The sequence below is a fragment of the Aquarana catesbeiana genome, linkage group LG02 (assembly GCF_042186555.1).
Source record: "Aquarana catesbeiana isolate 2022-GZ linkage group LG02, ASM4218655v1, whole genome shotgun sequence".
Lineage (NCBI taxonomy): Eukaryota > Metazoa > Chordata > Amphibia > Anura > Ranidae > Aquarana > Aquarana catesbeiana.
Genome location: NC_133325.1, coordinates 218,680,268 through 218,706,398, shown reverse-complemented (window position 1 = coordinate 218,706,398; position 26,131 = coordinate 218,680,268). Strand labels below are relative to the sequence as shown.

Genomic DNA, 26,131 nt, shown 5'->3' with positions numbered 1-26,131 from the left:
GTGCAATTAGGGTGGCTAAGATAGAACACGAAAGACACATAGCGGAGGAGAGTAACAAAAATCCCAAGAAATTCTTTAAGTACAGTATAAACAGTAAAAAAGGAAGGACAGGCCATATTGGCCCCATAAAGAATGAGGAAGGACATCTGGTTACAAAGGATGGGGAGATGGCGAAGGTATTGAATTGATTCTTCTCCTCAGTCCTCACGAGGGAATCGGGGGGCTTCAGTAACCAAAACTGCAGTATTTATCCTCGTGACACACCACAGAAAGCACCCTCGTGGCTAACAGAGATTAGAATTAGACTTAGGAAACTTTTAACATTAATCTCGGGGGGCTTCAGTAACCAAAACTACAGTGTTTATCCTCGTGACACATCACAGGAAGCACCCTCATGGCTAACAGAGGACAGAATTAGAATTAGACTTGGAAAACTTTAAACATTAATAAATCACCGGGACCGGATGGCTTGCACCCGAGGGTACTTAGGGAACTAAGTCAAGTAATTGCCAGACCATTGTTCCTAATTTTTACTGACTGTCTACTGACTGGAATGGTACCAGCGGATTGGAGAAAAGTCAATGTAGCTCCAATATGTAAAAAGGGCCCAAAGTACGTCCCTGGGAATTACAGACCAGTTAGCCTAACATCAATAGTATGCAAGCTCTTGGAGGGAATGATAAGGGACTATATATCCAAAGTTTTGGTGATGAAAACAGTATCATTAGCAGTAATCAGCATGGATTCATGAAGAATCTTTCTTGCCAAACCAATCTATCAACGTTCTATGAGGAGGTGAGTTGCCATCTAAAGGAAGGCCTGTAGACGTGGTCTATCTGGATTTTGCAAAAGCATTTGACACAGTTCCCCATAAACTTTTACTGTACAAAATAAGGTCCGTTGGCATGGACCATAGGGTGAGTACATGGATTGAAAACTGGCTACAAGGGCAAGTTCAGAGGGTGGTGATAAATGGGGAATACTCGGAATGGTCAGGGCTTGGTAGTGGGGTCCCACAGGGTTCTATGCTGGGACCAATCCTATTTAATTTGTTCATAAACGACCTGGAAGATGGAGTTCAATCTCTGTATTTGCGGACGATACTAAGCTAAGCAGAGCAATAACTTCTCTGCAGGATGTGGAAACCTTGCAAGAAGATCTGAACAAATTAATGGGGTGGGCATCTACATGGCAAATGAGGTTTAATGTAGAAAAATGTAAAATAAATTTGGCTGCCAAGATGGAAATACCCTTTGAGAGTGTTGTTTAGACATCACTGTTTGCCTTAAAATCAATTAGCGACTTTGCTTGTGCATGTGGTCTTTCAGGCATACTTTTTTCTATGCAGTTTTTCTAGAACAAGAACAGATCAGCTCCTCCTCTGTAATCATCTTTCAAACCTGTCAAACCACACTAGCAGAATTACACCCTGCACAAGGATGTTTGCATTCCTCTAAAGTATAATTCTGCTGACTGAATATATGTGTTAATTTAAAGTTGAATTGAGCCATGGGATTTTTATTTAATGATCGGCTTCATATAAATGTAAATTACAATGAATCTTGGGATCCCTGAGCTGTTTCATGTTTAAAGCAGAAGTGCAAGTTTTCACTTTGCTTCCACTGTAAATGGTACCAGTAGCCTGTGCAATTACAGAATGTGCTTAGAGTGGCTTTTACTGGCTCTGTACAATATACAGTATATCATCTTAACCCTACCTATTAGAAATTGTGTGATATTAAGCTCTGTGCTTAAGCCAATGAACAGAACACCAGGCTACAATGTCTAAGCCATGACTGGTCACTGCTGAACAAATTAGACATTCTTATCTCTAATTACTAAAACATGGCCAAGTAATTTGATTGTAGTACATGGGAAAGCAACACAAATGTTTTTGTTCAAATTTGGGTTTGTTCATATCACTTGCATTTTCTTGCATTTTTCCGTATTTATGCAGTGCAAATCCACATACATACTGGAATTGTACATGTGTGTGTCCTGCATTTTTTTTATGTTTTGGAAACTGGCTATAATCATAGTTGGATTTACAAGTCTGTATGTTTTTTTTTTTTTTTTTTTTTTCTAATTTTGCGATTATTTTAATCAATTGAATTGTAACTGCAGAAAAAAATGTTGTGTTTTGGATTTAGTGGAAACCATTCAGAACACATGTATGGTTTTTTTTTTGTTTTTTTTGTGGTAGCGCATTAAGGACATAGCCACTTGCTTAAAGTGGATGTAAACTCGATTCATGACATTTGAGCTGGGCACATATAGCTGCAGTGTTTTGTTATCTCTCTTCAAAACACTATGTCCCATAGCTGTCTGTTCTTCTGTTATCAGCCTGATAACTCCTGAAAAATTCTCTGTCACATATGATAAAAGCTGAGTTTTGTGCTGGGGAGGATGCCATAAATAGATTAGCACTGAGCTGAATGATTCAACAAACAGAGCTGAAAGTTTCTACCTATGAGGAGTGGGGTGGGGTGCCTTTCCTCCAATTGGCTGTATGCCCAGGCTTCACTGCAGTGCTAACCAGGAAGAGAAAATCTCCTAACACTATGTGCACTTTCTAAACAGCATATAAAGATGAAGACCGCAGATATACATGTAAAACTTACGTAGAGGATTTCATCCCTGTGTATCTGAGGCTGTTCACTTCACTGGGTATATGTGAGGGTTTACATCCACTTTAAATCTTCTTTTTTGGACTTTTTCTTGTCCACGTTTAAGAAAACAAAATTCAAGAAAACACACATGGTTTTCCTTAGCAAGTGCTTTCCATCATCTCTCTGGCACAAAATGTAACATACATTAGCTTCCTTGCTTCATTTTTCAGGACTCCTGCTCTGGCCTTAAACCATATACCCTTGTCTGTCACTTCCAGACAGTCTTCTAACAAACTTGGTGCATGTACCTAACAGCTCCCTGTTGTACTGGCTCCCACCTGTCTCCTAGATGGAGCCCTTCTGACGCCTGGGCAGACACCTTCTCTGTCTGCCAGTATGGAACCCTGAACCATTGTCAATAAAAGCACTGCACACACCTGCCTAGTTAGTATGCTGATTGTTCCCAAATCTAGGAGTCAGGGTTGGAAACCCTATTTCTCCCAAATCTCTACAAAATCTCCAGACTCCTAGTCCCAAACCATGTTTTACCAATCATTGAGGAAATGGAGAAATCGGTGTCCCCTTGGTTGAACATGCACACTGGAGCCCCTCAATCTGCATTTATAAGAACCCTGGGTAATTAAGCACTTGCTGACCGCCGCACACACATATACATCGGCAGAATGGCACAGGCAGGCAAATAGGCATACCTGTATATCCCTTTGAATTTGCCACCTATCGGGATAGTGCCCGTGGGTCCCACGAACTCGATGTTTGCCGACAGCCCCCGATTGCGGTGAGGAAAGGCAGAACGGGGAGATGCCTATGTAAACAAGGCATTTCCCTGGTCTGCCAAGCAACATAAGGATCTGCTGCTCCCTGTCATCGGGAGCAGTGATCTCTGTCATGTAGTAGTGAGCCCATCACCCCACAGATATAGGGCGTACACACGGTCGGACTTTGTTCGGACATTCCGACAACAAAATCCTAGGATTTTTTCCGACGGATGTTGCCTCAAACTTGTCTTGCATACACACGGTCACACAAAGTTGTCGGAAAATCCGATCGTTTTAAACGCGGTGACGTAAAACATGTACATTGGGACTATAAACGGGGCAGTGGCCAATAGCTTTCATCTCTTTATTTATTCTGAGCATGCGTGGCACTTTGTCCGTCGGATTTGTGTACACACGATCGAAATTTCCGACAACGGATTTTGTTGTCGGAAAATTTTATCTCCTGCTCTCCAACTTTGTGTGTCGGAAAATCCGATGGAAAATGTCCGATGGAGCCCACACACGGTCGGAATTTCCGACAACACGCTCCGATCGGACATTTTCCATCGGAAAATCCGACCGTGTGTACGGGGCATTAGAATAACTCCCTAGGACACACTTAACCCCTTGATCACCCTCTAGTGTTTAACCCCTTCCCTGGCAGTGTCATTTATACAGTAATCAGTGGCTATTTGTAGCTCTGATCGCTGTATAAATGACAATGGTCCCAAAATAGTGTCCGATGTGTCCGCCATAATGTCGCAGTCCCGATAAAAATCACAGATTGCCGCTATTACTAGTAAAAAAAAAAAAAATGCCATAAATCTATCCCCTATTTTGTGTATACGCTATAACTTTTGGCAAACCAATCAATATACACTTATTGCGGGTTTTTTTTGTTTTGTTTTTTTTACCAAAGATATGTAGAAGACTACATATCGGCCTAAACTGTGGAAGAATTTTTTTTTTTTCATATACTGTATATACTCGAGTATAAGTCGAATTTTTCAGCCCTTTTTTTTGGGCTGAAAGTGCCCCCCTCGACTTATACTCGAGTCACCGCCGTCTGCCTACATGATCAGTGTGTCATGCAGGCAGACGGCGGCCAGCGTGTTCTATTACTATTCGGCGGCCAATTACTGTTCAAAAGCCGCGCCTCCTCCTGGTCTGTGATAGGCAGTCAGTGTACAGCCTATCACGGACATTCTCTCATCCTCGTCCGTGGTATGAGGATGAGAGAATGTCCGTGATAGGCTGACTGCTGGGAAATGGAGTTTTCTGCCTATCATGGATGAGGAGGAGGCGTGGCTTTTGAACAGGGAATGGCCGCTGAATAGTAATAGCACACGCTGATCAGTGCAGAGTGGCACACAGAGGCATGCACAGGACACAGGTAGGATGCACACAGACACATGTTCACAGACACATGCACACATACACAGGGTACATATACACATGACACATGCACACATACACAGGACACAGGTACATATACACAGGACACAGGTACAGGACACATGCACATATACACATGACACATGCACATATACACAGGACACAGGTACATGACACATGCACATATACACAGGACACATGACATTTACACATATACATATGCACATGACACATGCACAGGACACAGAGAGGTATACAGCTGCAGATGGGCATTGTTGACCCTCTTTTTCCACTTACAGTAGCTGCTGCATTTCTCACCCTCGTCTTATACTTGGGTCAATAAGTTTTTCCCATTTTTTGGTGGTAAATTAGGGCCTCGACTTATACTCGGATCAACTTATACTCGAGTATATACGGTATATTTTTTGTGGATACTTATTATAGCAAAAAGTAAAAAATATTGCTCTCTTTTTAAATTTTTGCTCTTTTATTGTTTATAGTGCAAAAAAAAAAAAAACCGCAGAGGTGATCAAATACTACCAAAAGCAAGCTCTATTTAGAATAAACATGTCTATAAGAATAAATATGAATAAAAACAAATACAATGTTTTTTTTTACCCCTTCCTGACCAGAGCATTTTTTGCAATTCTGTACTGCGTCACTTTAGCTGACAGTTTTTTTTTTTAAAAAGTAGAACATGCTGAATTTTTCCTGTACTGGAATGCAGTAAAACGCATCAAAAACACACTGGAACACATCAAAAACACACTGGACCCTAGTATAGTGGGGACAAAAACAGGAAAAAAGAAGAAAAAAAGCACCTGGAATGCATCCGGAAACATGTAAAAACGCACCGGAACGCATCAAAAATGCGTTAAAAACACGCATCCAGAAATGCATCCAGAAAAGGGTCTGGAGTGCATTTTTGTGGTGTGAACCAGCTCTAAGTCTCAAGCATATATCTGCTTGATGTCCAATAAAGTCATATTTCAACCATTAGATGGCTAATTTATTTCATGCATACCAAAAACTTCATGCCTGTGTATTTAATAGAATAATAAAGTCAGCACTGAGCGCTCTTATGCATACATTTAATCCTAGTCAAGCACAGATGGTTTAATCAAATGCATAGGTCCAGTTTATCGACTGTACTTCCTTTCCTTGTGCCGGTTATTATTTTTTATAATAGGTCAGTGTATAGGGCCAGCAAATAAAATGTATACTGGGAACAAAAGGCAAACATCCATATCAGATAATCAACTGCTTTGGACAGTTTTACCAGCTAGCAGATGTAAAAGACCAAATGAGGATTTAGGAATCAGGACTACTGATAAAAGCATGCATTTGTCACTAGACAATTTTTTCCATAAAAATAGCTTTTTCAAAAATACGGTGCTTTTAAAATATGCTTTTCTGGTGGGCATTTGGGGACAGACATTACTGACATCCATCCAAACAGAGAAAGGCTATCTATCTATCTATCTATCTATCTATCTATCTATCTATCTATCTATCTATCTATCTATCTATCTATCTATCTATCTATCTATCTATCGTATCATACATAGCAGCATTGGATCATCTTTTATTCAAGTGATAATACACATCTGTGTATTTATGTATTATTTCCAGTGCAGGCACATGCTCCACCGCAATACAATAAACTTGTTAATGCATTTTTTTATTTTTTTACAGAACATCACATACAAGTGCATTGTAGTACGCTAAGATAAAAGTCTGTTGTAGTTGATTGAGGATGTGCATTGGGGTACCATTGGTTTGTTCTGCTCCACATCATGCAAACATACATCCAGCCTAACTAACACTTGTCTATATTGTTATAGATCTCTTTTCTATTTAAATTAATGTAAATGCAACAAAACTTGTCAATGCGTACATTAAAATCACATGTCAGCATGCATCAATGCATGAGAATGTATATTCTTATGCACTTGGGAGCACTGACGTGCAATTCTAAGTGCGTTGCAAGTGCGGATACTTTATCTTATTGTACTATCTAGCACGAGACTCTGTTTAACTCAACTGTACTTATTAACATTTCTTAACTAGTTCATGGTACGTGAACCTGATCTCAGATACCGTACCGTTTCGTGATAAGCAGCACCCCACGTTACCAATGAGGTCCTAATCAGTGACTGTTTTTTCCACCTTTCGCCCTTTGATTCCCTCACTTCCCTCCCCCGTCCCTTCACCTCTCTTATTGCCCTTATTGAAAACTGACCACACTAAGCAGCAGAACACATACATGGTCAGTTCTCTAGATGTGCTGGGAACTCAGTGTGCTCTCCTTCTATGATCAGATGTCTGCTGACACACTCCCCTGCACAGGCTTTCACTTGGAAGTTCAACGTGTTGCTGTTTATCCTCCCCAGCTCTTAGGCAGCTGAAAACAGAGGGAATGTGATCACTTTATTAAAGAGAAAAAAGGTGTTTGTAATTATATATATGTGTGTGTGTGTGTGTGTGTGTATGTATATATATATATATATATATATATATATATATATATATATATATGTACACAAATGTTTTGCCTTTAATTTCTATTTTAAACTGAATGGGTTGTTTTACAACATGGGGTTTACATATACTTTAAAGCCTGGTACACTAGGGTTGAATATCGGCCAGTTGAACAGAAACTTGACGACATTTGGCCCATGTGTCCATCAGCCTGTCAAACGGGTATGTTGGAAATTCAGCAGCCAATCTACATCCGATAAGCACTTGGAGTCCCCCTGTCCAGAACACAATAGCTCAACAGGGAAAGCGACATTGCATAGTTCAGCGAGCTACACAGCGTTTTGTTTTTTTTGCAATCAAAAATTTACAAAGATTAGGAGCAGCATGTTTGTTTCCCTGTTTTTTCTAGTGTTACTGGCTCACATCATTGTGCTACAGTTAGGTGTGTTTTATTAAAGAAGCAATACATGGATCAAAATTTGTTCAGTTCCTGTTAAACTGATCCATCTATAGCTGTTCCTGTTTATGAGAAATCGATCGACTTCCCATGCACAGTCCTGTTTGGAAATGTTTCATTCAAGCAGTGCTTGCAGCTAAACAGCTGCAGTGCTGATCAGTGTATTCTGACAGTGGGCAAGTCCCGCTGTCAGAATACAATGACACCACAGAGAGGATGCCCCTATCCACCTTGAATGTGTGGATGGGGAATCGAATAATTCTTGATGTCCACTATAATAGGAAACCAGCTTCTCATTCCACCATTTCCCAATGACTTAGACAAATTATTGTTCAAGCTTATGATTTTAAATCGGAGTTCCACCCAAAAGTGGAACTTCTGCTCATTTGTCTCCTCCCCCCTCCGGTGCCACATTTGGCACCTTTCGGGGGGTGGGGGCGGTTACCTGTCTTTTACAGGTACCCTATCCCCACTTTCAGGAGAACGGGCCGCGGCACATTACATCAGCAGCTCGGCTCCCTCCTCCTCCCCCCACCACTGGGCCAGTAGGAGAGCGCAGCGGCGCCTCGCGCGTGCGCGGTAGGGACCCGGCGTGAAGCCCTAATGCTTTACTTACCAGGTTCCCTTACCGGCAATGGCGGCGGCAGCAGACAGCTAATGGAAACATCACCTGCATTGCCGACATCGCTGGACTCCAGGACAGGTAAGTATCCTATTATTAAAAGTCAGCAGCTGCAGTATTTGTAGCTGCTGGCTTTTAATTTTTGCAGGGGTGGGTGAACCTCCTCTTTAAGAATAAGGTTTCCACCGCTTCCTGTAATGCTGCACGCTACTAAATATTTGAGAATACTTATTGGGAATTTAGGCATCATGTAACTGTTTCCCAGATTTGCAAGACAACCATTTGTCCTCTAACCATGCATCCTCTACGTTTTACCAGGTGCATGTTCAAGCATCATTTGATGCCAGCTTCTGACATACAGTAATTGTTTTTTCTTATGCGGGCATCCTAGTATTTTGTTACTGTTGCCCACCCTTCACTCTGACTGCTTTTAGACCTCCCAATCATCTCAGAAGAGCTGAATCCTGTGATTGTGAATGGATGATACAGAAAGCAGGATTTTGTTCTTAATATAAAATCCATTGTGTTGAGTTCATTGATGAACACAAGTTCCACCCCTATGTTTTGTAATGTACTACTTGTTCAAAACAGAAGCATTATTGGAATGGGAGGGGGTCATACCTGGCTGGCCAACAGCTTATTTCTTTGCCAGTGTCCAAATTCTCCTGTCCTTTGGTATACCACACTCATCTCAGAATATCGGAATTCTGTGTCCCTTAATGATCTCAAAGAAACCAATTTGATACTAAGTTCAAAAATCCAGTTTTGTCTGGCCTTAGGCTTTAATACTTGTAATTTTCTATTTTAGTATTATAAAGGGTTTATATCACACAACCAGTTTGCACAGCACCTTACAATATAAAAGGAGACAATAAAGCAACTCAATAAAAGAGGGTTAGGAGGAGCTCTGCTCCTGCGAGCTTATAATCTAATACGGAGGGGCTGGTGGAACAAATGCTACTAACTGTAAGGGATGAACTGATGTGAAAAATGAAAGATTCCGTTAGCTGAAAGCAGGACAGGCTTCCCTGAAGAGATGAGTTTTCAGGAATCAACTAAAGTGGACAGAGTAGGACATAGCCAGGCAGATTGGGGTAGTGAGGTTTAGAGGATGGAATAGGCTCTGGAGAAGTCCTGGAGATGAGCATGAGAGGAGGAGGGGACAAGGAGCAGTGGAGAAGATGGTTTGGGTGATATTTAGAGACCAGATTGATGATATAGCTCAGGACAGAGTTATAAATTTCTTTGTATGTTATTGTTCGTGTTTTGAATTGTATTCGTTAGGGAAATGGGACGACAGTGGAGGGATTGGTAAACAGGTGTAGCAGGCGCTGAATGGTTAGTAAGGTGAACAAGTCTGGCAACAGCCTTAATGATAGGCTGAAGAGGGAATAGCCTGCGAAGAGGTAGGCTAATGAGGAGGGAGTTACTTAATAGTCAAGGCGAGAGATAACAAGGGAGTGAATAAATTGCTTAGTGGTTTCAACGGTTAAAAAGGGGCGTATTTTGTAAATGTTAGGGAGGCGAAGTCTTCAAGATTTGGACAACGATTGTATTTTGGGCTGAAAGGACAGGTCAGAGTCTAGGGTGTTACACTTAGCAGCCTGACATGAGGGGAGGTACTGATGGTTGTATTATTGATCTTGATGAAGAAGTCAGGGGAGGGGGCATGGACAGGAGGGAATATTATGAGCTCAGTTTTAGAAAGATTGAGTTTGAGGATGTGGTGTGACATCCATGCAAATATGTCAGTTAGTTTGCTTTCATTGGTTGAACTAGATGGACTTGTATCTTTTTTTTCAACCTGACTAACTATGTAACTACTGTATGTAAAATATGGAGGTGATCAGTGCATGTTATAGAGGGTAGGGGAAGGTGCAGTAGAGAGGGAGAGATTGAAGATGTGAGTGAGGGTGCATAGGATAGAAGAAGAGGGTGACCGTAGTCGTTGTGAGGGAACAGGGTCCAGCGGACAGGTGGGAAGGTGGGCTTCTGAGAAAACATTAGTGACCTATTCAGTAGTAGCAAGGTCAAAAGAGGAAAGCGTTGAGGATGGTTTTGTACAGGGTATGGTAAGTGGGACAGATATCTGGGCAGTGGAGCTGGCCCCATGAATTGCATCAGTCGTGTTTTTGAAGTGATTGGCAATCTCCTGAGCAGTGAGTGAGTTACTGAATGGAGAAAGTAGAGAGTTAAAAGTAGAGAAGAGACGACAAGGACTGGATGACAGAGTATTTATGTGAATGACAAAGGGCTTGTTTGGCAGCATGGAGGGAGGAATTGTATTTTAACAAGTTTCTGGTAGAAGTGACTGTTGTGGAAAAAAACATGGTAGCTACCATTGCTGACTTGTGTTTGAGGATTTAAACTCCTGGTCTATTTTTATATACATTTATTACACGGTAAGTTACAGACCTAAAAAAAAAAAAAAAAAATCTACATTCCCTCCTTTATTTTTACCATGTGTAAGTTGGGAGACTGATGTTCACTGTGGAAGACATCCAAAGGTTGTTGACATATGAAAATTTGCCATGGGTACCTTAGGACAAGAAAAGAGTTCTTTGAGAGAACAAGGGGAAAAGAAAGCAGATAATGACAGTATGGCTTCTGCGTGTAAGAGCTGCAGCCTTCTTTGTCACAGCATCAGAAGTATAGCAAAAGCTATAAAATAAAAGTTACATACACGTCATGCGAGTAAACTTTTTTTATGGCTATATATAATTCATAACATATAAAACCTGTTATAGGCAGAAATAACATTAACAATTCAGATGTGATCACCCTATGTCATGTGCAGTTGTTTAATCTGTCTCCCGAGTCTGATTAGTGCACTTAGATCATTTTTTTTTTCATCATGCTTATATCCATTTGATAAGTTTCATGTAATATTACACTGCTCTATCAGGCCCAGATATTAAAGTGGAGTTCCACCCCAAAAAAAAAAAAAATAGTAATGTGCTTAAAAAAAAATTAAAAAAAACATTTGGAGAAAATTTTTTTTTTACTCACCTCTAAATGCCTGTTGCTAGGGGGCCCTTGTATTTGGGACACGTGACCGGTCCCAGATGATTGCGGGGCCAGTGACGGCCCACAGCTCGTGCATGCGCAGTGGGTGCCCGGCTGTGAAGCCACAGCCGGGCGCCCACAGTTAAAATGCCGGCGCCGCCGAGTGGAGGGGGGGGGGGACGAGCGGGGCTTAGTTCCCCTGCATCGCTGGACCCTGGGACAGGTAAGTGTCCGATTAAAAGTCAGCAGCTGCAGTATTTGTAGCTACTGACTTTTATTTATTTTTTTTTTTTAAATGGGAACACCACTTTAAATGCATAGACTTTGATAACTTCAATTAGGCACACATTTTGAGCATTTTGTGTGCCCTTATTATAGGTTATGGTGTTGGTATTTGGTCAAATGTATATGTAGAACTTGTCAACACCGCAAAATCATTCTGTCAAATAGGCCACTATAAATGAGTCTTATGTAGAATAATCACATGATCCCATTTTCCAGCAATAACTACTGCTGTAACAGTTTCCACTAATAACGGTCTCAACATTTATGTCCAACAACTTAATTGGTCACTTGCAATGAACAGGTCCCTCAGGCAACATGAAGAAAAAATTTAAAACCATTTTTAACAGTGGGTATACAGAATGTTTCATAGGCCCCACATTTGCAGATTAGAGACTGGATTGGTATTGCAGAAAAAGTTTGGCTGGTAACTAGTGTTTTCAAAAACAGGTTAGCACAGTCAGTCCCCCGGAGGCAGATAATATGATTTTGTCAAGTGTGAGAATGCAGTCTAAAAGTGGTCATTAAAATTGGCACTTCTGATTGCACCGTGTTGAGTGGTGACGATCAGGCTGTCCCCTGATAACATGTATTGAAGTATAGTATAATATAATATTACATGTAAAAACATTTAAATACATTTTGGGTAAAGTGACACTGACACACAAAAAAAAAAGATATACAATTTTGCTACATTCCATAAAAAACACACTTATGGTATATCCATTTAATCAGACAACTTTGTTGGTTATATTTTGAGGTAATACTGTGCAAATTATGGTGTATGTTTATGAAACGGAGGTAATTTACCTCAGATCAGTTCTTGGCAGTTCTCAGAGGAAAAACAGCTCCCCTGACACCCTTTTTTTTCAAGCTGAGTACATCTGTTCTCAGATGGAAAAGAGGAGATTTAAAGTGGATGTAAACGTAATTTTTTTTAAATCATACTGTAGAGTATAAGATTTCCTATCATTTGAGCCCAGTCTTGCCACACAGAGTTAATCCATCTCTGAGCAATCCTCTTTTATTGTTCAGTGAGAAAAATCTTAACAAACAGAGAAAAACTTTGTCAAATCCTCCCCCTTGCTGTGAGTGACAGGTGATTTACATCTTGTGCACTAGCCTAAGAGACATGCATTATTTTTTAGTTCCCACCCCCACTCCTTTCTTCAGCAGCTCTGCAAGGATTGGCTGTTCCACACCTCACCATGATTTGGCATGCTGAAGTCATGTGGTTACTTTCCTGTCTTTTCACTGGATGTTAGAGATCATAGCAGAAGTTCTATTGTAAGAAATACACAGGAGAAAATGAATATTGACAAGGGGAGTGTAGAGGTTGGCGGGGAGTCTACTGACATCACGACTCCACCCACCGAGCTCCAGACAACAGACCCACCCACAGAATCTGCAGTTTTTCGGGTCTAATAACAGACAGAGGGGAGACATTTGACAGGTAAAGATACATGCAGGAGGCATGTATATCCTTATAGATAACCCCTATGGCAGTAGTTTAGAGAGGATGACATTGGGTTTACATCCACTTTAAGGGCCACCTGTGATCTCACAAGATCCTGAGAGACTACAGTGCAGCCTAGTTTAAATCGGGAAACAAAAGTTAAAAAGAACACAAAATTATTTATTACAGGTACTTAGCGGCATCTCTTTATGCAGCGCTATATATATATATATATATATATATATATATATATATATATATATATATATTGTACATTCACATCACGGAGCTTACAATCTAAGGTCCCTAACTCCCATTCATGCATACACATAGTAGAGCCAATTTAGATAGGAGCCAATTAACCTACCAACATGTCTTTGGAAACTGGAGTTCCCATAGGAAACCCATGCAGGCACAGGGAGAACATGCAAACGCCAGGCAGGTAGTGTTGTGGTTGGGATTCGAATCGATGACCCAAGTGTTGCTGTTCGGACGTGCTAACCACTTAGCCACTGTTATATAAAAATAGGGATTCAGAATGGAGCTTTTTTTAACATGCGTTTTGGCACTTTTTATAATGTGTATTTTGGCCCTCTTTTAATACGCATTATGGCCCATATTTTTATGCACATTTTGGCACTGTTTTTTTAATGTGCATTTTGTTGCTTTTTTAAGCGCACATTGTGGTGTGGTTTTTGAAACAGTTTGGTGCCTATATTCCATGTCTTTTGGCGCTTTTTTTGACACACATTTTGCCACTTTTTTATGCAAATTTTGAAAAATTGTTTGGTGTGCCATTAACAGCACTGCAAGCATGACACGTGTATCTTCATGCATTTTCTGAATGCGCACAATAACGCATGCTTCCGATGACTCTTGGATAGTACGCCTATGAATGGGTGTAAAAAAAAGAGCTAACGTTTGTTCAAAAAAGTGGCAAAATGCACATACAAATTTTCTAAAATGCATGTTAAAAAAAAATTACAAAATGTGTGTTGTAAGAAGGTGGCAAAATGCATGTTAAAAAAACTCCACTAAAATTAGCATTTAGCTTGGGTTCACACTATTGTGACGCGGGAACCAGTGTCGGTTCCCGCATCACATCTGCCTCACAGGCAGTTCACACTGCGCTCTGCGCACCGCTGCGGGTGTCAATATAAAGTAAATTACACCCCCAGATCGTATCACAGTGCGAACTGTGAATTCAAACAGCAATCGGATCGCATGGGTGTGAACACCCATGCGATCCGATTCCAATGCGGGGGAAAAAAGTTTCCTGCATCTTTTTCGTGCAAATTGAATGCAAGTTCAGCCATACAGTTGTATGGCTGAATTTGCATTGCACAGGCATCGCAAATGATCAGCACAGCAATGCAGTGCGAGTCACATGTGATGTCTGTGTTCGCAAGAGTGTGAACCCAGGCTAAAAGGTGACAGAATGCGCAATTGAAAATTTTTGGGCATTTAGTTTAGTGCGTTTTTTCAGTGCACACATTGGCATGTTTGTAGCGCATTTGTCACATGACAACATATGTCCGCTAACTGCATTTGGTGTGCCAATGGGGCCCCATCTTATGCATATGTATAGTTCTCATTTATGTTTAATCCACTGGTGCTGATATATAGGAAGAAGAAGATGGTCTTCCTCACATCGCACCAGATTCTCGACCCCAGCCAGAGCTGGAGAAGCTTGTACAGAGATATTTTATACATCCGGCCAGTGAGCTCACCAGATCTCACCTTCATAAACTGGCCATCTGTGTAAAGGTGTTTGACAGAACCGTTTTGTTCTGTGATGAGAAGTGGAGAACACGTTCTCTGCCCCTCATCTCAGCTACATAAACTGGTATACATAAGAAATAAGTCGCGATCATTAAGATCACAACTTTTCTGTCCTCTATAAACGGACACCTACAGATTATACAAGTTGCGTTGTGAAAGATTACAGGAAAATGACCCTTTATTTCTATTTTTTCATAATAAAAAAAAACCTAAAATATAAAAAACACATCCCTGAAAAAAGATCTCAATTTCTCAAAAAATGTAGTACTATGAAGGCAAATATTGTATGCTTTCAGGAAACGCATTTCCTTGTCAAAAGAAGTTTATTGAGTATACAATGTTATAAAGATACATAAAGTAAGTTTACAAGGATCTATAAAGTAAGCTCATTGTTTTACAGTAGGGTTTATATAGGTAAATATCATGAAATTTCAAATATTAAACATTGGGTTCACGTAAACCTAAATTAAAGATATATATCATTTCCTTAGTTACTTTTGTAGGTATTTAAATGATTTATACCTACTATACATATTGTTTACAAGTAGAGTGTATATAGGTCAAATAAATTCTGATAATGAGCTTTAATCCTAAGGTGGAGAAAAGGAAAGAGAAAGAAGAAAAAGGGTTGAAAGGTAGAGGTATGGTCCACAAGGTTGTCCCGCTCGTCAGTTTATTATTCTTTTTAGTTCTCTTTGAAGCCTTAGAATGGGTGTCTCTGTAAGTCATTTAATCTGTTACCATGGCAACAGGACAGAGTCATTGAAGTTTGACAGGAACTGTTGTTTTATCCAAGGATGCCAAAGTTTTTCAAATTTTGGAATTTGATTTTGATCGATGGCTACCATCTTAGCATGGGACATTGTATTATTCATTCTGTGAATTGTTTCTGCTAGTACCAATGTAGGAGATTTCCATGCCTTGGCCACTGTTTGTTTTGCAGCCGTTATTAGTTGGATCATAAGTTTGAATTGAGAGAGTGTTAACCATTCCGGTTTTAGATTAAGTAAAGTTAAATATGGATCTGGTTGTATTATTTTTTTAAATATTTTAGATGCAATCACGAAGACTTCCTTCCAGAAGGTTTGGATTACTGGGCACGTCCACCATATGTGTAAATATGTGCCTATTTCTGGGCATCCTCGAAAACAAAGAGTTGAGGTATTAGGTGAATATTTTGCCACTCTAGGAAACGCATTTCAAATCTGATAAAATTCCGAAAATCACAGATAATAGATTTATTACCAAAGGTGTAACCATACTAATTTCCAAACAAACACCTTTCCAGCTAATAGGTTCCATATATGATCCATTGGGAAGATGTATATTCCTTAAAGGAAAGATTAGCCCCCACCCCACAACGATTGAAAATATTTATGCATCCAACACTAAACAAGTCACATTCTTCCCTCAAATAGGAGACTTACTAACTTCATTCTCCACAGGCATCCTCATTGTTGGAGGGGACTTTAATGTACCACTAAATCCCATTCTAGATACCTCAAATGGTACGTCAACCCTACCATTCAGAGCTTTAAAACAAATTAAACTACAGCTTTAAGGGCTCATGCTGCATGACGTCTGGAGAACTCTAAACCTCAAACAAAAAGACTTCACTTACTTTTCACCCTTACACCAAAAATATTCAAGAATTGACTATTTCTTTTTATCTCAATCTGATCTCAAACTATTAGGGAAAACTACAATTGAGCCCATGATCTTATCAGACCACCACCCGATTACCATGTACCTAATATTCCCGGAAAAAATCTTTAAAACAAAGACTTGGAGACTGAATGCTTCCATTCTCAGACCCTAAGACCCTATTGCTATCCAACATTTCAATGACTCTCTGGGGGACTATTTCACACGAAACAACAATCACGAGACATCCCTTTTCAATCAGTGGGCAGCCCACAAATGTGTTATAAGAGTAGAATTTATAGCCAAGACTGCCAGAATTAAAAAAGAACACCAAACTAAAATGAACACCCTCATAGCTCAAATCCACAAACTTGAAAAAACACGCAAACTCTCTATGGCTACCTCAACACGAAATGAGCCAACTCAAGCCAGAGCTCAGCTTGCAGAAGAACTTAATATGAAAACAAAAAGACAATATATCCTCAAACATAAAATATGCTATGAACAAGGTAAAAAGAGTGGGAAGTTGTTGGCAAAGGTGGTACAAAACAAAAATAGTGCTACCACGGTACACCAAATCAGAGATAAACATGGCAAATTACACTCATCCAAAGAAGAAATAGCCAAACAATTTGAACAATACTATCAATCCCTATACAATATTCCTTCCAATCCCAAATGTCCACAAAATTCAGAGAAAATGACACATCTCATCCAACAATTTTTACAAAAATACAGCCCATCTCCAATCTCGGTAGATGCTGCACGCAATTTAGAATCTCCTATTTGTGATGTGGAATTTGACAAAGCCGTTAAGGACATGAAACTGGGAAAGGCCCCAGGACCAGATGGTTTCCCTTTACAATATTATAAAACATTTTCAAGCATCTTGAAACTACGCTTCCTAGCAGCCTTCCACTCACTTCAGACAGAAAAAAATCCACCTCCCCAACTCTAATGCCCCGTACACACGGTCAGATTTTGTTCGGACATTCCGACAACAAAATCCTAGGATTTTTTCCAACGGATGTTGGCTCAAACTTGTCTTGCATACACACGGTCACACAAAGTTGTCGGAAAATCCGATCGTTCTGAACGAGGTGACGTAAAACACGTACGTCGGGACTATAAACTGGACAGTGGCCAATAGCTTTCATCTCTTTATTTATTCTGAGCATGCGTGGCACTTTGTCCGTCGGATTTGTGTACACACGATCGGAATTTCCGACAACGGATTTTGTTGTCGGAAAATTTTATAGCCTGCTCTCAAACTTTGTGTGTCGGAAAATCCAATGGAAAATGTCCGATGGAGCCCACACACGGTCGGAATTTCCGACAACACGCCTCGATCGGACATTTTCCATCGGAAAATCCAACCGTGTGTACGGGGCATTAGAAGCACACATAGCATTAATCCCTAAAGAGGGAAAACATGAAAACCAGGTCACAAACTATCGCCCAATTTCACTCATTAACGTGGACATAAAAAAATCTATGCCAAAATACTAGTAAATAGACTTATACCACTACTTCCCTTATATCATTAGACCAAGTCAGGTTCATTCCCGGAAGAGAAGGTCAGGACAACACAATAAAAGCACTTAATATTCATCATTGGCTAACAATCAATAAGAATTGGGGCTTCTTTCTCTCCCTAGACGCCGAGAAGGCCTTCGACAGAGTGGCCTGGGACTACATGGACTCAGTATTATGCTCTATAGGCATTCCACCCCAAATGAGAGCAAGTGTCCGTGCACTATATTCCAATCCAACAGCAAAGGTACGAGTCAATGGTCACCTGTCAGATGCCTTTAATTTGCGCAATGGGACGAGACAGGGATGCCCTTTATCCCCATTATTTTTCCTCCTTACGTTAGAACCATTGTTAAATAAAATAAGACAAAATGTAGATATAAGAGGCATTAAAGTACATAATCAAACACATAAACTTGCAGCTTTTGCAGATGATATGCTCCTAATCCGATCTGAACCACACACAACACTCCCTAACCTCATGCACGACCTGGAACATTTCCAATCGTTATCAAATTTAAAAATGAATCATTCCAAATCAAACACTCTCAATATTTTGCTAACACCAGACTCAGTGACACTATGCCAAAAAACTTCCCCTTCACATGGTCCAAAGATGCTATAACATATCTTGGAATTCAAATTCCTACCAATATGTCAGACCTTTTCAAACTCAATTGCATACCTATCTTAAAAAAAAAAATACAATGATCTAAAACGTTGGCATTCTCTAAATATTTCTTGGTTTGGTAGAGCATCTTTGGTTAAGATGACTATACTACCATGCTTCCTTTATGCCATGCAAACAATTCCCACTCGAGTGCCAAATTCATTTTTTACATCCTTTCGTTTCGCCTGTTTAACCTTCATATGGAGAGGCAAGCCTCCCAGAATCAAACATACTCGTCTAAATTTACCAAAATCTAAAGGAGGAATTGCCCTTCCTGACTTAGGAAAATATTACCAGGCCTCTCACTTAGCAAGAATTGTGGATTGGAATATACACCAACAGGTTAAAGAATGGGTTTCCATAATACACATACAAATTCTAGAACCCTTACAAACCCTTCCTTGGATACATCCAAAACATCATCAATCAGCAGATAAATCCCACCCTCTAATAGGTCCCACTTTAGACATCTTTTGTGAAGTCTCAAAAACCAGCAATCCAAGACCCTGGTTGGGTCCTCTGACTCTGCTGAAAGGTAACCCAGATTTTCCCCCAGGACTAGAACAAAACTTCCTCTTGAGAGACTGGCCGCATAAAGACATTCTGACTAAACACTTCTTTAGAGGGAATACTCTCAAATCAAGAGACAGTGTTAATAGAGAAATTACCCCGAAAGTCATATCACAATGGAATTATATACAAATCAAACACTACTTGACCAAACATGAGACAGCTCACACGTGGACAAGACCTTTAACTACTTTAGAAAATCTTTGTTTCCAAAAAATTCCACGAAGACATACGATCCCATCTCTAGTATGTCATGTTAAGCATGGGAACTATGCTCCGGCCCAATACCTCTTGTACCATACTAAAATATCTAAGAAATGATATCTCAAATCTTTATCTATGTTTATGATAAATGCCGCAAGACATTGTATAGCATACCATAGGCGGTCAAAAAACACTCCTTCAAAAAAAGGATGGTTTTGTAGAATCAATCACATTGAGAAAATAGAGGAATTTATCAGCATATCACAAGAAAACATCTAAAAGTTCACTTCAACTTGGTATAACTGGATGCAATTCAAATCTACTAATGCCTATGAAGCAGCAATATAACATGATAAGAAAAAATGAAAAGAGAAGGGAAAAGACAATGGGAAGGAGAGAGAAGAAATGCCCGCCCCCAAATTTAATAGCAGCCTAATAGAAATTGGTCAAATACAGATTAATATAACTTTAATAATATGTATGTCAAATAGCTCTTTTAAGATAAGATGTTTATGTGTACATGTTATGTTCCCTATATTACAAAATCACATTTTCGATTACATTAAGCGCATCTCACTACAGTTGTGTAATACTATATCATTTTGAAACCAAATCTGTTCTATTGTTACTACTTTATATGATGTATGCTGTTCTGATACTCAATAAAATTTATGGAACAAAAAAAAAAAAAAAACACATTCAAATCAGCTACTAAATGAAAACACTACCTGGCCTAAAAAAAAAATATGCATAATATCTCAGGATAGGCTAAGTAAAAGATATAAGGTGAAGAACCAAAAATCTTGTGGTTTTAAAATTTTTGCCGCCCTGCATTGCTATGCAGGTGATGCACATTGGCTGGCTTAACTGTACTGCTTCCTATTTAATTTCTCTGTCTTCTTCTTCTGAATCTGATGTATCTGTCAGGGGTTATATGGTAACTTACCTGCCCCCTGATCTCCATCCCTGGGTTGCATTTTCAATTTTGCTGAATTCCGAAATACAATTCTTTGTACAGCATTAAATTAGCATCTATCTACATATAAATTAGTCTATTGCAATGACGAATAAGCTGCTAGCACTGCAGAGGAGTTCTTTTGCTTTCCTGGCAAAAGGCAAAACCCTAAAACATTGTATTCTGTTCTTCACTGCAGTTACAAGCTATGAGCCTGAAGTTTATCTCCATCATTTTTATTGATGATCTCCTCATCTCAACAGTTAATATTTCTTTATATTTTGTCTTTCTTCAGTAACTAAGTATACTAACATTCATGTTTATCATGCCCCCTTGCATTAACTCTGTGCAGTATTATTCATGTTGCTTCTATTTACACAGTGCACTGCCTGATCAGGAGATTCCCTTGATGTTCAGTCTTCATGCTCTAGTGGCCATCTTATCAGTTGGGTCATCAGCTTTCCTATTCATTGAAATGCAAATGGCACACTCATTATATTGTCTAGGATTTTTGGATGCATAGTTAAGCTGTAATCAAGCAAATCATGTGTTGATGAAGAGTTAGTGAAACAGAGTTCTGGCCTAACACAAATAGTGTGCTTCAGCAGTATCCATCCCATGAATGGCTTCTAATGAGAGATGAATAAATAATTGGTACCACTAAACATGCGAGTATTTAAGTTTATGGAGGTCTATAAATATGGTTTGTTCTGTGCATAAACTATTCATAACGCAGGATCTCTCAAAAGAGGTAGAACTTGACCAGAGGCATATGTTTGATTTACTCCTTATAAACATTTATTCTAGCCTTGTATTCTTCCAATACATGCTTTTAATAATTAAATGTGATTTTCTAAATGCATTAGGGCAAACTTAATGAAGATAAAGGTGTGCAACGGGAGTTGCTGTTACATTGAACGCCTTTGGGTCTTTTTAAGTCAGATATAACTACAGCTGAATCCTTTTTAGGGAGTGATAAAGTTATAGTTTTTCACAAGGGACACATGATTTATTGGTGACCTTAACGCACATGGTTCAGGAAGAAAAAAAAGATAAGACAGAAGCCATATTCCTTTTGAGATTACTGTCGCTGGCTATAAAGCCTAAGGCCTGAAGTAAATCAATTGAACTTTCGTCCACTTTACTAGATAGCAACACAAAAACGAAATGAGACTGATTTTATTAAGAAAAGGATGATATATGAGTCAGTTAAAAGCTTGTCTAGTTTTAAAATTGCTGGTTTTAGTCATAACAGAGTGATCTTTTTTATCTGTCTGTATGTCTTTGACATTACTATGGTAACCTAGAGGGCTGATGGAATTCCCTCAATCTCTCTTTACAGAAGGCGAAGAGACGGGAGTGATGGATAGCCTGCTAGAGGCCCTGCAATCCGGAGCTGCTTTCCGAGACCGGAGAAAACGGACTCCGAGGCCTAAAGGTGACTAGAATACCTTTCTTCCATCCTAAGCCTTTTTTTTTTTTTTGCACGTGTTTCTTACACATTTATTACAAATACAAGGCTACCAAAAAAAAAGTGCTTAAAGTGCCAGCAGCAAGCATAATCCTTTTCTACGCATTGACAAATGTCAGGAAAGATGTTAATTCCAGCTGTCTGATGTCAGTACCACTTTGCACACCAATGCACTGAACTTAACATAAGCTGCTGATTATGACAAGGCTCATCATCAAAACCATATGTACTTTGTCTCTCTAGGGTATATGCTAATGCGATTAAAAGGGATGTACAATCATGATATTTTTTATTATGTCAGATATTCAGCCGGAACAAGAATCTGTCATTTTATTGCATAATTAAGATTAACTGCATCAGGTTTCTTGGATTCCTATGCCATCAAAAGTATTAAGTCAGAGATTCAACAAAATCTCTTTATGGTTTTTGCAGATATACGGGACAATTTCAGTCCATCGTCAGAGAGGTCTGTTCTAAAGGCCTGTAACCATGGTAATGAAACATGCTTATACATTACAGCCTTGTGTCTATCTTTATTCCGCTGATCTATGATTTTGGCTTTACTCCACAAGACGTGACACTAACCACTTATTTCAAGCCTGACTATTGCTGACAGCGCTGGCTTTTTCAATATGTTCTGCATGCTGCTTTGCTGTTTCTTTCATGCATGATTTTAACAGGCTGACTTACATTTCTTTAAATGATGACTTAAAGGGACCATGTGGGTATCTGACAGGATATAAACTAAGATCTACAGGAATTCATGGACACCCATTTTCATAGACACCCTCTCGTGTGACAGTGCTCAGGCATTAATTAATTATTTGGGCCAAATGCACTGCATTTTGGGATGGGACAGATGTGCATTTATATCATTATAGAAAATGGAAAGTTCTAAAAAGATCCCCCAGACAGTGCTGGAAAGCAGTATCTCTATAAAAAAAAAAAAGTATGAGCTGACTGCTTATTCTTTTCTGAAACCTACAGCTGTCCGTTTATATCTAGTGAGATACCCATAGGTTTACTCTAAGGCAATAATAATATGTATGTATACCCAAAACCTTTTTTCCTCCATCCATTGAAGAACGCTTGATTTAGCAACAGTTGGGTTATATTGCAACTTTGGGACACTAGCATACAAAAAAAGTTTTAGTCCGGCCTCTGTATAACCATGCATGGCTTGTTTTTTTTGCTAGTGTTCAAGGAGTTTGGATGCCTTTTCTTCAGTTCTTATTTTGTGCTAGCCTTCTATCTTCTTGGCATTTTCCCTTCAGTCAAAATGTTTTGATAGCTGATATGTTCTTCTTTGATGACTCAACCAACTCATCCCTGCCTGCCCTGGTCCCTACATAACAGCTATCCCAATTGGCTTATCCACAGCAATAGCTTTGAAGGCTGTACTTGGACCCCCTTGGACTGGACAAGCCTGGAATGTGACCTTCAGGTATGGGGCTCCTTATTGTGGCCTATTTCAAACCTAGAGCCCTGGCACAGCCTCTGGTATGACCCTGTCTCTGAAGACTCATTTAGTTAGTAGGCCAGTCAATACTAGTTGTACTGTGGTAAAGGTTGAGAGACAGAGCAATGCTATCACTTGCTAGGAGGAGCACTCACACTCCTTGCTCTCTTTCTTCTGCTTTTCCTGCTCCTAAGGCACCATATGGATCTTCAGATTTTGGTTTTGTTTTATTGCCCACCTACAGTGACATAGTCACCTTCAATGACCTGATACCCTTATTAGCATTGGCTGCTTTGGTTTGTGAGTACTGGGGGCCTGGCCTCAGATTGGGCCTAGTTACATTCCACTATGCGGCACAACATGTCTTCTCAAAGACGGACAGTGTACTGCCCTCTTACTATGGGTGACCTCAGCCCTAACTCGTCTAGCTGTTTTTATACATATCCATGTGAGTGGTTTTTCATTTTAAATAAATGTACTCTTGTTTTTATGGAATTACGCTATGGTCCATTTTTGTTTCCTCTTTGACACACTGCATTTGCCCATGGAATTTTGAGCTTTGGTCCACTTCTGGTATCACATCCCCTATGATTCCATCTGGCTGTCGTTTGCATACATCGCCTTGACGGTACCATCCCAGGGTCCATCTGACACAAATCAAGCCTGTTTGACACACAGTGCGTATGCCCTAGTGTGTTCAAATGATCTGGTAAGCCTTTCCTAAATCCGGTGGTGGCCCCTTTCACATGTGCATATAATTTCACCGTTTGCAAGAATTTTTTGCACTTTATTGGGAATAGACTCACATATACCATCACTTATGGACATTTTTTTATTGTAATAATATTGATTGTGTATACCATTTACCAGTGTATACCATCACGTATGGACAGTTTCTTTCATTTTTATAATATTGATTGTGTACACCAATTCTTTTAATATATACATGTTGTCATTTCAGTGGCTATTTTGAGTTTCGCATAGATTGTACTGTGCGCATCAACCTTTAGCGCTACACTTTGATTTATTAACCTAAATGATAGTGTGTTCTCCCCTGTGTCAACTTGCTTTTTTCCGGCCTAGGATCTTTAGAGCTCTCACAGTTGTATTAGACCTACCTGCTATCCAAGTCCTTTCTCTACAAGGATTAAAAACATCCTTTAGGATCCTGGCCCCTTCTTAAGAGCGCCAGAGTTTTTTACCTTTGGGAGGGAATTTATTATCCCCATTGTAGGTGCTTCAGGGAGCCTTGGTAACCAGCATACCACCAAATAGCTGGAAGGTGTTCTCACTGACAGTTTATTTCCCACTTTAAAACCTAGTTTGAATTACCTGGAATGACTCTCCATTCTTTGTTGGCGGTATCTTTAGTATGGCAAAACATGTCAGAATAAGTTAAATTCTTAAAATAGGATCCTTTATTTACTAGAGTAGGTCTATATTTCATAAAGCTGTTGAAGAAAATGGCTGATGTTATGTGCTTTAGTTGTGATGGCTTGTTAAGAGCATCCAGCCTCATGTCTCACATGGAACTGATGTCTGTACACATGTGTAGGGTACTCCGGTTACATGCCTAGGACACAGATGATACAGACAAGGAACATCTGACTTGGTCACTCTTCAAGTGATGCTGTCTCTTTAGACCTGCTTTTGACATAATCAGCAACACCACTAGTGGTGGGACCGTGCTCTTACTTGGGAGGTCTGTGGAAGGGTCAGAGAAACCCCATACTTCCCCTTCATCTACTACTACTGTAGTGGCATGTAGTCATTCAGAGCCTACTTGCCACTCAGGCTGTAGGCTCAAAACCAGAGGTGATCTCCTCCCTCTGTTCAGCATTTGGCATGAAGTTGTCCGCCCACTTTCACAAGTGAGAGGCTCTTTAGTCTACCAGCTTGCTAGCTTGCTCCTTGGGTAGTTTACTTCCTAGGCATTTGGATGCTCGGGTCATCCCTTGTAGCCTTCAGCCTAAACCCTTGAGTCAGGCATCTCCTTCAGCTGCCCCTCTTCTTCTTTCTGATAATAATGCATTTCATTGTGTATATTCCCCGCACCCTGGAACCTATGCACCCTAGTCTGGTGGAAATGTATCCTTGGGAGTGGTATCCCGCTTGCTCTCCTCCCTGTGGGGGAGTTCTTTACTCTCAATGCGATTGTCCTTTTTGTGACACTTGATACTCCTTAGCCCTACTCCTCTTTTCACAGTACTGCTGCTTATGTCACCCCTAGTGATTTTTCTGGGCATCGTCATTGGTAAATGCTCAGAGGACCCTTCCTGAGGAAATCGCTTTCTGAAAGAGCTCTTTGGTGAGTCATATTGTCTGCAGATCTTGTCTAGATATGGCTTCCCAGGTGTCTGGCGTTGGTAACTTCCTATAGGCTGCAGTATACCTTGACTGTTTCAGAATTCCTGTGTCACTCAATGGACGGAGGAAAAAAAGATATTACTTTGCAAGGAAACAGTAGAACTCCTGCCAAGCTTTTTTTGCTCGCTGTGTCCCTGCTAGATAGTTTCACCTTCCAGCGAAGGGGAAGCCAAAATGTTACTGTTGTCAGCAGAAAAAGAGGTAAATATAAATCTCCCAATGGGGTTTTCTTTTCTGGTGTCATAGAGACTTCCTCTCATTTCTGATGTTTCTGCATGACAGGAAGTGCAGGGAAATCTTCCCAAAGGAACACAGACAGCAAAAAAATAGACTGAGGGGTAAACTTCAATACTGTATCCAAAGCTAAAAAAAAAAAAAAAAATTGCTCATAC

The 26,131-nt window shown here is 39.9% G+C and overlaps 1 protein-coding gene across 1 annotated transcript in view; it reads left to right on the top strand.

The window, feature by feature from the left end:
• The window catches only part of DIAPH3 (diaphanous related formin 3), a 1,160,230-nt gene that overhangs the window by 891,949 nt on the left and 242,150 nt on the right, over positions 1–26,131 (top strand). The window contains exons 27-28 of the mRNA XM_073614238.1: positions 21,785–21,880; positions 22,346–22,405. Of these exons, the coding sequence (XP_073470339.1) occupies positions 21,785–21,880; positions 22,346–22,405 (156 nt within the window). The remainder of the gene's footprint in view (positions 1–21,784; positions 21,881–22,345; positions 22,406–26,131) is intronic.